Genomic DNA, 16058 nt, shown 5'->3' with positions numbered 1-16058 from the left:
ATGACCACATCATGAATAATCAGATCCCTAAAATAAAAAGAAAAACTTTGTATCTTTTGAAAGACAGACTAGCAGAGAAATAAAATAACTCAAATTATAAATTCTCATCCTTATGCCAATTCTGTGCTCTATATATATCTCTATATATCTATAGTTATTTTAATTTTCACATTATTTTGTCCTACTTTGGTCATTGTATGTCATAGTTGTGTCTTTATGAAATGCTTTCATTTTCCTAATATTATAGCCCATTTAAAATCTTTTTGCTTCACTCTTTTGTTATTTTGTGTTTTATTTAAGTAATTTTCCTTTTCTCTGGCCATTTTAAGTTACATAAAACTTTGTATCTTTATATGTTTACATTTTGTTTCACTTAGTCTCTTTCTATTCCTCCTTTCTATTGAGGGTCATCAGGATTAATGCATTTTTTTTTATTGCAATTAATTAGATAAACATACATAGACACTATATTTATTGGGTAAGACCAGGAGCATCCTGGTTCTCTGGGCTCCTAGTCACGTGCCCACTGAACCTGAATAGACCTTTGTGCGTGATTTAACCAACAGCACCTTCGAGTGGAAAACACGTTTCATTGCACTTTTGTATGCAATTCTGTTTGTTGCCACAGGGAGGTGCTAATTAACCAAATATTATACGCCGGACATTCGCGAAAGGTGGCGGACAAATCCGAATCGAACCCCGGAAGCTTGATCGTAACTGGTCACTGTCAGCCTGTTGTTAAAGCTATGTGCTCTCCATACCGATGTGCGGCTTGGTTGCCATTAAATTTATTACAAACTGGGAGTCAAATCTATTAATAATGAGTTCCAAACCTAAGAAATAACTAACACTAAGGTATGTGATTCAAAATATCTCTCAGAGGGTTCTGTTTACGCACCCGTATTTACTGCTAGTATGCTAGCTGTGTTAGCTTTTCTCAGCGGCTAGTTAGCAAGCGAGATTTAACTGCCAATTCGGTTGCATGTGAACTGTCAGACTAGCCGCAAACGGCTGTTTCCCCTTGGTTGTGTGTGTGTGTGTGTGTCTGTGTGTCTTAAGTGTGTTGTTTCTGTCACGACCTTTACAGTTATCATTGCAACAGTGAGGAAAAACACAAATTGATGCGAACAGCTTGATTATTTTTATTAATAGCTTTACCATAATGACCAGTTGCATTGATGGCGGGGATACAAGAGAAAATTGTGAATTGATTATATATGTTGGGGGGGGGGGGATTAGCCATTTAGTCATCCAGTCGCTAATCTGGTAATGTGATTCAGTGTTTGATTCATCTGGTGCATAACAGCCTGGTCACTCTCGTTTTTTGACCTGCTATTTTTTTTTCTTTAAAAATGAGAGAAAATTACTGTCAGATGTCAGATTAGTGCCCTAACACACTAATACACACAGGCATCTAAGGTTAACAAATACCATGATTGCTAGGCTCTGTCACCGCGTTGTGATGATAAAAAAAGGGTGTGTTTCCACTTGGAAAAAAAACACCCAGAGGGAGCATGCATTATACAAACAGTATTGATGTTTAGTAGCTGTTGTTAAAAAAAAGTATGCAGTATATCTTTCTTTAGGCGTGTGAATATGGGGTTATTCAGATTAATAGATTCACAGAGAATTTTGAAAGCTGAGATTTTCTTTAAGCTTTCAGACTCTACTAAAATATACATTGACACGTGAGATTTAACAAATACTGATTTAAAAATGGTTTCAATCAGAACAAGGATTTTAACCAAGAAAAAATTTTGAAAAACTGGACGTAAATGTAGAATTAATTACCATGCTTCACATTAAATCAATTTTTAGTAATTTTTAGCAAATAAGCTGCCATGTTTATGTGATTGAAATTAAATGATTAATTTTGCTTATCCTTTTTTTTAGGTTGTCAGCTTACATTGCTTTGTGCATATGTGCTTCATCCTGAATGCCAGTCCAGGAGGTACAAACCACATGATGCAGTTGTGAAGCTGAAACATATTAGGTATGTTGCCTCTCAACTTTTTAATTTTTCCCACAACCAATAGAGCTGCCAATTTTCTGTCTTCTGAGTCTCTTGCAAAAGCCGGAAGAGTTGCATTTCTCATTCTGATTTTAGCCATTGAAAAGGTCCATAGTGTGACTGTGAGTAGCAGCAGTTCTAGTTAATCTACAGATGGGTAAAATGCAGAGGTTAATTTGCCAGTCGGAATTAATAAGTGAAAATTAATATTAATAAGTATTATAACATTAAAAGATTGTAAATGTTCATTCCAATGTTCAGAAAAGGTGAAAATATATTCACCTGTAAAGGTTATAATGGATTCTTGGTTCATTCTTACATCAAACAAAAAGCCGAATATCCCGAACTTTTTTGAGTAGTTCATATCAGAACTGGAGTCTTTCTTTACAGAGAAAAGACCAAAGAAAACCTTATAATGTCATGACTCTGCAGCTCAGTAAAGCTGAGAAGTTGTGATTGGGATGACAGGGTGGTGTCCGCACGTTATGTATGACAAAGAGACAAACAAAACCAGTTTTATTTAACTAAGACAAGTTTTATTTATCAAGCATTTGAAAAACAGCTGGCACTGGCCAAAGAGCTTTTACGTGACAGTACATGAAACATTATTTAACATAATGCCCTGTGTTTGTTACCTTGATATTAATTTTAACAGCAAAACATGTTAAGAGAAAACAGTAACTTAAGTATTTTAAGTGTCTGCAGGACAGATGCTGTCCTAAAGTGAACTAAATTCGAGTTACTAACAGTGATACTGTTGCAATTCATGTAATTGCTATTACCTAAAAAGCACAGCACTGACTGCTGCTTCCTTTCACTGCTGACATTGTATTACACAACCACTGTGTTCTTAGCTTCCTTATACGAATCAGTATTGATTCCTACAAGTTGTAGAAAACTAAAACTCAATGAGCACTATATTATACCTTGTTTTTTGTACTGTCAAATCTCATTAAACAGAAAATATCACATGCGCGTTGGCTCTTTTCATCACTTTTACAGTTGTGCCAAAATGAAGGTGTGAAGAACATTAACAGGAAAGCAATCACTGAATTACTTAATAGTCTGATGAAATCATTAATATTACATATCTCATTTGTGAAAGGGGCTTAAGTTTCTTCTGTGCTTTGAGTGTAACGACTGTGCAGCAAAGTGAACCTGCAAAGCGGTGTTAGCAGGATGACACTGAGGTGCTGTGTCGTCTAACTGGAAAGGTGGACATCTGGACAAGTAGTTGATGTAACTTTAATGGACTCCTTCCCCTTATTGACCAAGTAAAATCAAGACTCTTTATACTGGCAAGAGTGTTTTCTCTCATCTTAAAGTCAGCAGAAAATTATCTTTCTTTTTATAAATTTAACAGGAATACTGTCTGGCATTATATGCAGGTGCTGTGTGTATATAATATGTTTTACCAAAAACCAGACAAAATAAATTCTGGTCTATTTATTGTGCATTTTACAGGGATAATTAAACATATAAAATTAATAGTGATATCATGTCAATATTTCCAATAAGTAAAAAAAAAATTGAATCTTATTTCTTTTAAACTTATAATGGGGAAGCTTGGATCGGGCATTTTTTAGATCATGGCCACACTGTTCTATATTATGGGTGTAGCACTTGGTTCGGATAAGCCTTTTTAAGTCACAACACAGAGATGTTTTCCATGAGAACGTACAGAACTGTGTCACCATCTGCTATAAGCTAAAGCAAGACTTAAAGTAAGATGTTGCACAAACACCAAGCAAATCTAGCTTTAAAAAATAAAATCCACACAATTGTAACAAACACATACACTAATAGACAGCCATGGGATGTGCATGTCATCCCCTGTGATGTTTTTTTCCTCTTTAAATAGTAAACCTCTAGTACTTGAGGCCAGTCGGCGTGAAATCGCTGTGGTCTGTGAGGCATAACTGAACTCCCAAAGAGAACAATGATCCCTGTTTTTCTTGTTGTCTGGACGATATCTTTGCTGTTCTGGGATGTCAGCCCTGTAGGCTATATATCTCTTCCTGTCTCATTATCCAGTTTGCTAGCAATTTCAGTGGCATCTCTGTCATGGCAAGTCTTTAGATGCAAGCAGAAACAAACATCAATGGGATATGTAGTCAGCTAAAAATCTGACAGTAAAGCCCTGCACTGCCCAGGTCACTGGAAGTGTCTCATTTGGTTTGAAAGAAGAAAGCGTCATCCTTTTTCAAAGCATTATATCTGAGTCTACCAAAATCAGTGTACAGTAAGGATGTCTGCAGCTTAGGTCAGTCACTTTGTTATGAGTAATCAATGTATTGTTGATTAGATGTACAAATGTCTTAAACTAGACTCTTGAAATGAGGTTAAACTTTTAATTTTACCGCATTGTTTTGATCAGCCACCCGAATTTCATTCGGATGATGTTAAAGACAGTCTATGCAGTAAGCGGCTGTTTAATGATCTCTAGATCAATGCATTAAATTAGCTGTGCTTGTATTACCTGCTATATTATATTAAGTCTATTTCAGACTTGAGTGGGTCTTTGAAAAGAACAATCAATGTTTTGAAACCAAACCATGTGGTAAAAAAAACTTTCCATATCTCTATGCGATATGCTCCATCAGTAATAGATAGAAGAATGTTTTAAATTTAACCTGATTGTACAGTCATGTGGGTTTTCCAAAGCACCTTTTCTTTTGCTTTACTTTGTCTGTAAATGACAATAAAGCCTTCCAGCCACAGATAACCGGGTGAATAGATTATTATTAGCCTGTATGGCCACAGCTGCAGGATCAGTTTCCCCCAAGGGATCACAATGTCCATTGATTTATCCTGAAGCTGTGGACTTTGTCTCTCCAGCTGCTCCCAAACGGTCTCTTGCGACCTTGACGATGGGAAAAAAAAAAAGCTCCAGTAACTCGTACCTCTTGTAATGGCAGCTGCATGGTGCAAAGATTCTTGAGCATTAGGGGTTGAGTACAAGGTTGAGTCTTATTGATCATACTTTTTATTTTTTGCATTAGTGCTAAAACTAATGTTAAGGTGGCAGCTCTGTTCGTTGTTTAGGGTCATTCTGGCTTCTTCCCCAATAATTTAAAGTGGACATATTATGCTTTTAAATCCTTCCTTTTCACATGTAAATCATTAATTTATGGTCTATATAAAGTACAACCGCAATGCTTTGGTCTGAATTCCTGGTTATTCTAGCTCCACACACCCCTTGTTAACCCTGTTCTGGGGCCTTTAGAGCGACTCGTTTTGGTGCGGTCTCTTTAAATGTGAATGAAGCATTTCATGCCCCGCCTCCCTCCAGGTCACAGAGAGTTCCACTCCACCCCGTTCGGCCATATTTGTAGTTTGGTAGCGATACGATTATCTACCGGCAGAGAAACTTTTTATCGGCAAGTTTACTAGAGATGCCAACAACGGCAAACATGTCCGTCCAGCATTACATGTTCAAGTTCTCCTCTCTCCCTTTCTGTTTGTCCCTCACTGATAAGTTCCCCAAACACTTCCATGTATTTTTCATCATCCCATGCTGTCTCTACCAGCTGTTGTCCTCCCACCCCCAACACTACTTTTTCCACACTATCACAATATGAATAAGATAAACAAGGCCTCAACATTTTTAAGGAGTTAGCCAACGCGAGTTCAAGAAAGTCACTGAATGCATTTGGATCATGTGTTCCACTACACAAAACGGCAAAAAACAAAGCCTAATCATTTTATTCAAGCACACAGTACAGGTATATCCTCAGGTAGGAAGCTAAAAGTTAGCACATAGCACTAACAGAAGCAGAACGCACAATGCTAATACTATTAAAACAATGGTCGGTACATCATATCAACACACAAAATGCATGTCTACAATAAAGCTTGATGTAATTTTAGCATTATTTGGAGCTTACTGCTTTGCTGTGTCCATAGTTTCCATAAAGAGAAGGAACTGATTCATTCAGACGCAGTCTTTCTGCAAATCCACCATAATCCTGGCGGAGATTGCTGAAGCACTCGTCCTTGAAGTGCTTCGTGCAAACAAAAAGGACTTTCCCCACTGATGTCGGTACATTTACGTGAAATATTAAATTCAACCTGGCACTTCGAACAGGCTCTGATGCCGGGGGACGATGTAAGGAATTGTGTGGGTTGATACACGCAACAACCGCACATTTTGACTTGTCTACTGGTAACTTCGACCCAGCCAAACGTGGACTACAGAATCACTTTGAGAAAAAAAATAAAATAAAATAGCGGATTGACAAAATTGCATACCCAGAAGTCCATGACCTTATTTAGCAGACCCACAGCAAATACTGTGACGTAATAGATAACGAAACGTAATAAATAATAGAGAAAACTAAATAGACTGAAAAATATGACCCAAAAAGAATATAAAGATATAAACACAGCATCAGGAGAGAATTTATTTAAATTTTCTGCATTGATAAACACTAATAGTGCACAAAAACGTGTATTTAAGGGCTAAAAAGGTGGATTTTTCATTATATGTCCTCTTTAATGGGGGACATAGGGGCGGCTGTAGTTCAGGAGGAAGAGCAGTCGTCTTTCGACCGGAAGGTAGGTGGATCGATTCCAGGCTTCCACTGACTACATGCCGAAGTGTCCTTGGGCAAGACACCTAAACCCACGTTGCCTATGTGCCTGTGTGTGTGTGAATGTGTGTGTGTGTGTGTGTGTATGGGTGTGTGAATGGGTGAATGTGATATGTAGTGTAAAGCGCTTTGAGTGGTCAATCTGACTGGAAAAGTGCTATATAAGTACAAGTCCATTTACCATTTTTAATGTGACACTAGAATTTTATGATGTAGCTGTGATAGTGTTCTTACCATAAAAAACTCATTCAGAGACACTTAAATCTACTGTAATAGTGGCAAGAGTATAGCGGTATTTAATCTCTTTCCTGTTTCCCTGCCTCTCGCTGTCTCTCCTGCATGTTTATCTGTCCAATATATAGATTTTTCCTAACTTGCATTAAAACAGTACTTGTGAAATAGAGTGTCATTATAGAAATATCCACTGAATTATTATTATAATTTTTTTTTTCTCAAATGTTGAAAATGGAGACAGTAGCCCAAATTCAGTCTTGCTCCAAATATTTTCCTTCTTTCCAGGGCAGGATGCAGTCTTCAAACCACCGACTACGAGACATGGAGCAGCACCACCCGCTGTTGTCGGCAGGTGCAGACGTCGAAGCGGGAAGCCTGGCAGCCGGAGTGATGGTTGGGGTTCCCCACTCGGGCCACACACCAGGGAACCGCACAGTGTGGTTTATTCAGGACAGCTGTGGTATGGTGTGTGCGACCATGACCTGGTTCCTGGTTCTGTACGCTGAGTTTGTTGTGAACTTTGTCATGCTTCTGCCTGCCAAGAACTTCTGGTACTCGCTGCTTAATGGGGCCACCTTCAACTCACTGGCTGTGCTTGCACTGGCCTCACACCTGCGCACCATGTTGACCGACCCGGTAAGGAATTTAAAAACACTGATAGCACCTCAATGGTTATTAAAAAAAAAAAAAATTCAATGTCTATAAAGCAAAATATGAGTGTTTTGTTTTAGGAATCACTTTGTCTACATATAGGTTTATTCCCTTTGTTGCCATAGTCTGAATAGAGGAGCTTTACTCCAGTAAATGTTTTGACAGTACATGCTACAGAGAGAAAACACTGCTGCATTCTGACACTTGGAGTCATTTGTTGATATAATCTGGGGTCCTGAGTCGAGGATTGCTGTGTGAAAGCTATGCAGAGCAACCCATTAAACTGAGTCTGAACATCTCTTAGCTGTTTGATTCAGTTTAACACCTGTGTTCATGCTTAATAATAAGGAGGATTTTTTACCATCTGTGAAAGTCTTTTTTTTTTTTTTATTTATTATTGGTAAACAGGCCTTTCACATTTTTGTCTAACAAGGTAATTAATGTAATATCATACATGCAGTTCATATCCTCCTCTGTGATATTTCCAAGCAACTGATCATTTCCCACTGAAGTGTTTGATGTAATGGGAACTTTTCATCTTTTTGCAACTGATTAAGCCAATTCGTGCTTCAGTGGGTCTTAGACCAAAAACTCTGTAAGTGTTGTAACAACTACTAATTCTTACTTGAAGACACTGGATTCTCGATGGCAAATCTACGGATGCTTTCCTGCAGAACAGCACAACTACCACAAGATACACAAAGTGTTAGGATAGTTTCTAACTTTAGAGTTTTTGACTGCTTAAAGGCCGTCATGTTCCACACTATAACATTTCATATCATGACTATATTTTCATGGACGTATAACTGTATGAGATCGTGAGTTACTGTGTTTTCTTTGCTTTACAATGACCAGCTTATATCTGACCCCAGTATTTGTATTTATGTATTTATAATACATCATCAAGGGTTGAAATCCTCCCTCTGTTGCACCTCTATGTTATTATCATACCCAAGTGGGAGTAAACTGAAGACTGGCACCAAATCTTAGCAGTCATATTTTTCCATAATTATCAAACCAATTCCCAAATTTCCCTGAGGGCTCTCCGAAGGGATTAATAAAGTATTTCTATTCTATTCTATTCTATTCTAAACTGAAATAAGAATATGAAGAGTTGGTGTTTCCTTTATCTTTAGCTTGAATATTTGTTTTCTTTGTTCTGAGGTTTTACCTAACCGAGGTCGAGTAGGCAGAATTTGAATATTTAGGAGAGTTTCTGGATGTGGTCGAGGCAGCTGGGGTGGAAAACGTAGCACAGAAAAATCTGTAGGAGCAGCATAGGTCCAGATAGTGCTACAGATATCGATGATGGTGGCTGGGTGTGTTTGAAAAACAAGGAAGTGCACCGCAGGTTTATCAGGAAGTTTGATAAGACAACAAGATTTGCTAAATACTAAATCTGCCGATACCCTGTTTTTATATTTGAACAAGGATTTTTAACTACATTTTACCACTGTTAGTTTACATTCTGGTGTTCATTTATTTTGGTAATAGTATATATTTAAAAAAATTTTAAATCTATATTCATATTCAAGACATTTTCTCATTTATAGTATGCCTGCACATTACATAACATTTTCTTTTAAAGTTCAGGCACCTAAAGAGGTAATAGACAAAGATACATAACTTGACCTCTTAATTTCTTAGCATAATGCATTTATGTCGGCCATTGTTTCTGTCCTCCCCCACTTAGGGTGCCGTTCCTAAAGGCAATGCAACAAAGGAGTACATGGAGAGCCTGCAGCTGAAGCCTGGGGAGGTCATCTACAAGTGCCCCAAATGCTGCAGCATCAAGCCTGAAAGAGCACACCACTGCAGGTTAGTCTTCACACAATGAATAGACAACAGGCATAGCCTGAGCAACAGCTTCAGTCTTCTCTTGGTGCCCTTGCAAGCTGATTTTAGGCACAGGATTAAGAGTAGATCACTGTATCTGACAACACGCTATAGAGATTGCGCACAGACGTCATCAAAGCACACAATTGTGGGAGTAATTGCCATTTTGGGTGTACCTGTGATCTGTTTACATCGGTTCAGCAGTGGCTTTCGTCTTTTTAATCACCGTCTTATTCAGAATTTCTGACAATTATTTCATCTCATCATTTTTTCCCAAGTTGTGTCCTCGGCTGCAGCAGCAGCTTTGTGGTCAGCTTATAAAAAAAGGAAATTAACCAGCTGCATTTACATTGTTGGCTATCAACAGGATGAAAAGAGAACAGGTGAGTTGGTACACCTGAGAATTGAAGTAGAAAGGGCTACTGGCTACAGACGTGAGAAGTACATAATATTAAATGCAGCAGTACCGATCTGGATGCTATTCCCATATGCAGATCCACCACCAGATTCTGATTGTTGTGCTCTGAGTTTGAGTTTTTGACCCGCAGTTCTTCATCCATTTGTAAAATGGCTGCTGAAATGACTGAAACCAGTGGCAACGAATCTAAACCTAACCTTGATTCATTGTTCAGCAGATCTAACTTATTAGTAATTAGGGTTTCTGCATTGTAATGCCTCTTCACTCTTCACGTTTTTAACACAGTTTACTAGTGAGAAACCTGAAAGCATAGATGTAAACAGTAGCCCGATTCTCCCAAAATTGCAAAGAAAGCCGCAGTGACATCGTGTTCGCATTCTCTGTAGTTCTGTGTGACAAAGACAGACTTAAAGAGTTGAAGCATTCATTTAATTGCATCAGTCAGATCCTGATCAAGTCTTCAGTTAAACAAATAGCTAATATAACTAATAACTGTGAAAAGTTCCATTTTCTTCTGATGTCAAAATGTACTTTAGTACATTAAATTTTTAATGCATTGATATGTCTCTCCTACCTACAGTATTTGTAAACGATGCATCCGGAAGATGGATCATCACTGTCCCTGGGTCAATAACTGTGTGGGTGAAAAGAATCAAAGATTCTTTGTTCTTTTTACTGTAAGTATACAGAAGTGATTGAGTTTATTTTACCAATAAGGTGTAGTAGAAATCTGCACATCTTTACACAGGTCAACACAGGACACAATTAGTAAATTTCCATCCCAGCTGTGAAAATCTTCTCTCTTTCCAGTTGAGATTCACAGACGAGCTGAGCAGTGCACCTCAGGAACAGACCTACCTTAAATGTGCTCTTATAGCAATCTATGACTCTCTAGGCAGCATCAGCACTTTTTTATGGCTTCATTTGCTGACTGGAACTTTTTAAAATCAGAAAATGAAGCTGTCATCTTTGGCTGAGTAGTGTGAAGTTGTCTGTCATTAAAACATTGAGGTTGCTCTTTTTTTCAGCCTTTCACAGATGGAGAAGTGATCTGTTAAATCAGAGTAACATCCCTTAAATTAGAATATTTGAATAGTCTTTGACTGCAAACATTCAGAACTATACATTACCACATATACAACCTAACCTGATGTGTATTATAGTGACATAGTTTCTTTATTTTCTTTCTTTTTTCTACTGTTTTCTTCTCTCCACAGATGTACATAGCCTTAATTTCTGCCCATGCCCTGGGCCTCAGCGGTATGCACTTCTTCACATGTATTAAAGTCCAGTGGAGTGGTAAGCCGGACCAACATTTGTTATGGCAGAAGTTTGAATTAAAAACACAAAATCAAAATGTGAAATAAGTATAGATATACCCCTGGGATATAAACTCCCCCCACTGAGGCTGCTTCGATACGTACCTCGAACTGCTGTCAGCGATACGATACAGTAACAATACAGTGAAACCCCCTGCCGATACGATGCGATATTATTCACCCCATTCACAATGTGATGTCATTCATTAATGATTTGACTCTATACAGTACAATTCAGTTCGACAGGATTCATGATGCGATTCAACACAATACAAAGAAATTACAAGCCCACATCTGGTTTCTAAATAACATCACAATTATTTTCTTCTCTCTTCCTTGTGAAGGATGTGTTTGATACTTGACTGTTTTCTATGGAGCAAACCAATAAATCCAACTTAAAGAGAAGATGCAATTCAGTGTGGTACAGCAAGAGGATTGTTTTATTCCTAATAAACAATAAATCATAAAACAATACAATATTTTTTTATTGTGAAACTCTATGAAATTCATAATCTCTATGAGGTTCTTATTTGTTTTTAATCTCACTCTCTACTTATACAATACATTTATTTAGACAATTTCTTTTTGGTGTCTTAATAAATAATAAGAATAAGAATAAAATACATGTGGACCGTTCACAAACAGTCCTTTTCCCAGGTCATTTTTCTAAGTGTTCTCTGTCTGTAATTTTACAATGTTTTACAAAACAATTATAAAACTTATACACGCTGAATATCTCCTCTTCACCTGTTGAATCGCTTCCTTCCATGTTTGCTGTTTGCTAACTGCGGGTGCGCCACCTGGCTCCTGTATATTTTAATAACAAAACGCCAGAAGATAGTGATGATGCGACAACACGGGTGCAGAGAAGATGCACTATGGATGTAACCATTGATGCAGACACGCTAAGAAAGATACATTGTGTATTTAGTTGGCCGCTGTATCCAGTGCACACTGAAGCTACATCGCAAACGTCAGTCTCGGACCAATGATTCAAATCGTGAATCTCTTGATCCCTAACACACTGCTTAGAAAGCTGAACAAAGATACACAACCGAATGGAAAATGGAGCAACGGCTCTGCACAGATCATTGGACTTATGCAACACAATCATTAAAGAGCTTTCATGACTTTTCTCTTCCTCCCTTTGGACGTCTTTGTAAGGAGAAACCAGAAAATGTAGAAAATATTTTGTTCTTAAAAGCCGCGCTTCTTCAATAATCTGCAGAATGGGCCTCTGACCAAGCAAAGAAATACCTTTCTGTGAGTTGGGAAACACTACAGTAGAGATGAGTGCTGGATCAAAAACACAGCTTTGTTGGTCTTCTGCAGTGTTTCAGTATATCTTGTATTGGCCCATTTTGCATGAGTTGACCAGAAAGTTTGGATTTTAAAACCTAAAAAAAAAACAAGAAAAAACAGCATCCTCGTCATTATATGGTGAAAGATAAATTCTAATTTTAAATAGTTGATATTTGAAGTTTTAGCCAGATTATGAGAGAAAACTATCAAACTGACTTTTCTCCTCTGTTTCTGGGGTCAGAGTGCAGTGACTTCTCTCCAGGGGTGTCTGTGCTATTGCTGATCTTCCTCTGTCTCGAAGCCGTCCTCTTCCTCACTTTTACAGCCGTGATGTTTGGCACGCAGATCCACTCCATCTGCAATGATGAGACGGTCAGTTTCTACTGTGGCTCACAAACTATTCCTCAGCAGGTCACATTTGTGAGGCAAGAATGATCTTCAAGTGTAGGTATTTTGTAACTCAGTCACACATTTTATTTTTATCAAACTGCTGTGAATGTCTTGCAGGAGATTGAACGTCTTAAAAATGAAAAGCCAACGTGGGAGCGTCGTATGAGGTGGGATGGAATGAAAGCTGTTTTTGGGGGTTCGCCATCCCTGCTGTGGTGCAATCCATTTACCGGCCTGCGTCTGCGCCGCCTGCTGCTGTTGACCCACAGTCGCCGTGGTGGCTCTGAGTTTTCTGTCTGAGAAATGCAACAGACAGAGGTAGATCACCAACACCTGGCTGTGTCGAAGGCAAACTTTCTTCTTTGTCTTCTTGGGTTGGAGCTAAGATGGACCTCCTCTCTCGAGGTCCTTGTGAGCGGCTGACAGATATACAGGCTGTGGGAATCCAGCGCATCACAATCACCACTCAAAAGTTTGTACTCTCACTTTTACATGCTGATAGACCCAGCACATTTGGTCTTGTACTGGAAGTGTATCCTCAATAATTGGAATAATAATAATTTTTAATTTTCTTGGTTTGTGTGTTTTCTTGGTTAAAAAAAAAGAAAAAGTGTAATGCAAGTGAGTCTTTTATTCCTGCCCGTCCAAGGTGCTGTTGGAACTCAGCTCATGCACATGACATTCAAGATGAATTTTTTTGGAGAGGGATCAACAACATATCTTTTATCATTACTGGACCCAAGCAAGAAGATTTAATTGGGCAAATGCATGAAACTGCTCTGTTGGACCCAAACAAGGGAATCACAGTGGAGGACATGCACTACTTACACAACATTTAAGAAAAGCCTGGAAATGGAGCACAACAGTCATCAGAGACTGAACTGTGTTGCTCCCATTTGCATGTACAACAGCCCAATCAGTCAGCCTGGAGATGGGGCTTTCATCATCTTCAATTTATTGAACAGGCTACCGTGAACAAAAGCCTTATTCTCATTCAAGTGGACTGAGTGGATTTTCCTATATGTTCATCCACTTAGTCATACCCCCTTCCTCAAGCTAAAATTGTTCTTTTTTTTGGATTCTATGAGCCAGTAGTAATTGCTACTCCTTTTTTATGACTGCTGAAATATAATCACCAAGACCACTCCTCAGCTGATCACCTTAATGACACTGAAGATGACTACTGAGTCCTCATCTGGATCCTGTTTTGTATTAAATGTATGTGTCCATGAATTTGCTATTCCACCACTCCTACATGCTGCTTTACATTCAAAGATGCTTCTAAAACATTCAGTGACTGCCAGACCACTGACATGCCTCCAAGTGTTTTCATAACAAAGTAATTCAGGTTGAAGATGTAATGTTACTAAATTGTTTTCCTAGTACATGTTTTTTCCTTTGTCTTGGAACCTGGAGGCTGCTTCTGTGTGTTAGGAATCTATTTACAAGAACATTTGAATAAGACGTCATAGCATTTAAACCCTGAAAAACAACCATACAAACCCTCAGTGGAGTGCTTACTCTGACAGGGTCGCTTTGCATGCTTCTTGGCGACACTAGTGCAACATTTTTAAAAGAGGAGTTTGGAAAGACTAGCACAACCTTGTTTGGCTCATTGTGAGCTCATTCTGATCAAGAGAGCCAAGTTCCTTTTGTGAAGTCAGTCTGTAGATTTAAAAAGAAAGTGGAACTGGAAAAAAAGGCAACGCTAATGGGTTCATTATGCAAGCTTTAATACCCGAAAAAGTTTGAGGGATCCCTCAAACTTTCAAGCAGATGCTTGAAAGGCCTTTTTCTACTTTCCGCTGTACATGTTTCAGGTCTGTAACGTTTAGTGGATGGGCAAGAGGGGGCATTTCCCCAGTCTTGTCAGAGCAGATTTGACTTTAAAATCATGCAGTCAAGTGAATTGGCCTGGAAGATATTTGACCTCTGCCATATTTACGAATGTGTTCATTTTTAAATTTTATTCTGCATCAACAATGGCCCTGTTAGCGCTAAAAGAATGTGGCTTTTTCAATCTGAATTTCTGTATTTAAAGTTTTGACTTGGATTGCTATTATCAATCTAGATTCTCAAATTATAATTTTCTGGCTTGCTGGACATTATACTGCTGTTTATTCTGCTGTGTGGCTGTCGATAGAAAAAACTTCACTGTTTACATTAGATGATGATATCTAAAACTCTAAGGTTATAGTGTTTTAAGAAATGTGCTGTCAATGTAAAACATGTTTATTTTAGGACCGGGGGGGTCAGAGCACTGAGCTCTAACTAATATCAGGGGATTTTATTAATGCTGGCCTCTCATTTCTTAGTCTGTTTTGCTGTTCTGCATCACCACTATAGATTCTGGATTTTTTTTTCTTTTTGTAAGATTGTCAAATTTCTATTCAAAAACATATTTTCTTTATGTTCAGCACAGAAAAGTTGTAGGGTTTTGACAGACAAATCTTTAAAGAACTCATATTCGTGTTTTTAATTTAAAGAAATACTATCTAAAATGACTCATAGAACAATGGTAAAATGTGTGTGGTATTGTTTTACAGATGTACAAATATGTTGGAAATTAAACAGCAGTTATTTAAAATAGTTGCTAAATGACATCCAGACTCAAAAAGCTGACAAGAGTCCACACTGAGATGTTATCAAAATAGAAGCCAATCTCTGGAGCAGGACTTGGGGTAACAGGCTTAATTTAGTTGTGTTTGTATTAAGTAGGAAAAGAACGGAATTCGTTACAGATTGACAAATATTGCTGTGTTGGCTGGATATCAATGTTTGATGTTGACTGGTTTCATTTGGACAAGCTTGTCTGATGTATACAAGTATGTGACAGTAAGGTATTCCTGTTCCATGACCCAACTTGGATGCTGTATTATACTGAGATTCTGCTATTAATCTGCTAGATTAATCTGTATGATGATTTGTAAAGGATTATACAGATGAGATGATTACTCAACATTTTTCAGAATTATTGAGACAACAATATGCTGTCAATGCTTTTTCTCATTCTAGCTTACAGTTAAAGGGGATTTATGGAGAAAATCTTAGAGGAAGAGGCTTTGGTGATATATATTATTAAATCAATGTTTAGTCACAAATATGTCATTAACACAAACATGAAAGGTTTAGTTTGACTCTCCAGAGAGAATGTAAAAAAATAAAAGTCATTCAGCTTTATAAACAAAGTATAATGGTAATAACATATGAAACGAATGTTTTGTTTTAATTTTTTTTATTGTGTCAAAATAGTATGTCATATCATTAATGTCATTCTTTTACATAATAAACTTGAATAAATTCAA

General features: G+C 37.8%; 1 protein-coding gene across 1 annotated transcript; it reads left to right on the top strand.

The window, feature by feature from the left end:
• The first annotated feature begins 714 nt into the window (after positions 1–714).
• zdhhc7 (zinc finger DHHC-type palmitoyltransferase 7) lies at positions 715–16058 on the top strand. The gene is made up of 8 exons (XM_041990636.1): positions 715–855; positions 1894–1993; positions 7123–7473; positions 9182–9306; positions 10323–10419; positions 10960–11041; positions 12605–12735; positions 12871–16058. Exons 3-8 carry the CDS (start codon positions 7129–7131, stop codon positions 13051–13053), a joined length of 963 nt encoding a protein of 320 aa, XP_041846570.1. The 5' UTR covers positions 715–855; positions 1894–1993; positions 7123–7128; the 3' UTR covers positions 13054–16058.

The sequence above is a fragment of the Melanotaenia boesemani genome, chromosome 1, assembly GCF_017639745.1.
Source record: "Melanotaenia boesemani isolate fMelBoe1 chromosome 1, fMelBoe1.pri, whole genome shotgun sequence".
Lineage (NCBI taxonomy): Eukaryota > Metazoa > Chordata > Actinopteri > Atheriniformes > Melanotaeniidae > Melanotaenia > Melanotaenia boesemani.
The sequence above is the reverse complement of the archived record's forward strand: the minus strand, read 5'-3'. Positions and strand labels throughout refer to the sequence as shown.

What these genes read in the sequence shown, in the direction of transcription:
- zdhhc7 (XM_041990636.1), top strand. Translation starts at nt 7,129, where the DNA reads ATGCAGTCTTCAAACCACCGACTACGAGACATGGAGCAGCACCACCCG. An exon ending in GCACCATGTTGACCGACCCG is followed by an intron (nt 7,474 to 9,181) that starts GTAAGGAATTTA and finishes TCCCCCACTTAG; the next exon opens with GGTGCCGTTCCTAAAGGCAA. An exon ending in TATTAAAGTCCAGTGGAGTG is followed by an intron (nt 11,042 to 12,604) that starts GTAAGCCGGACC and finishes TTCTGGGGTCAG; the next exon opens with AGTGCAGTGACTTCTCTCCA.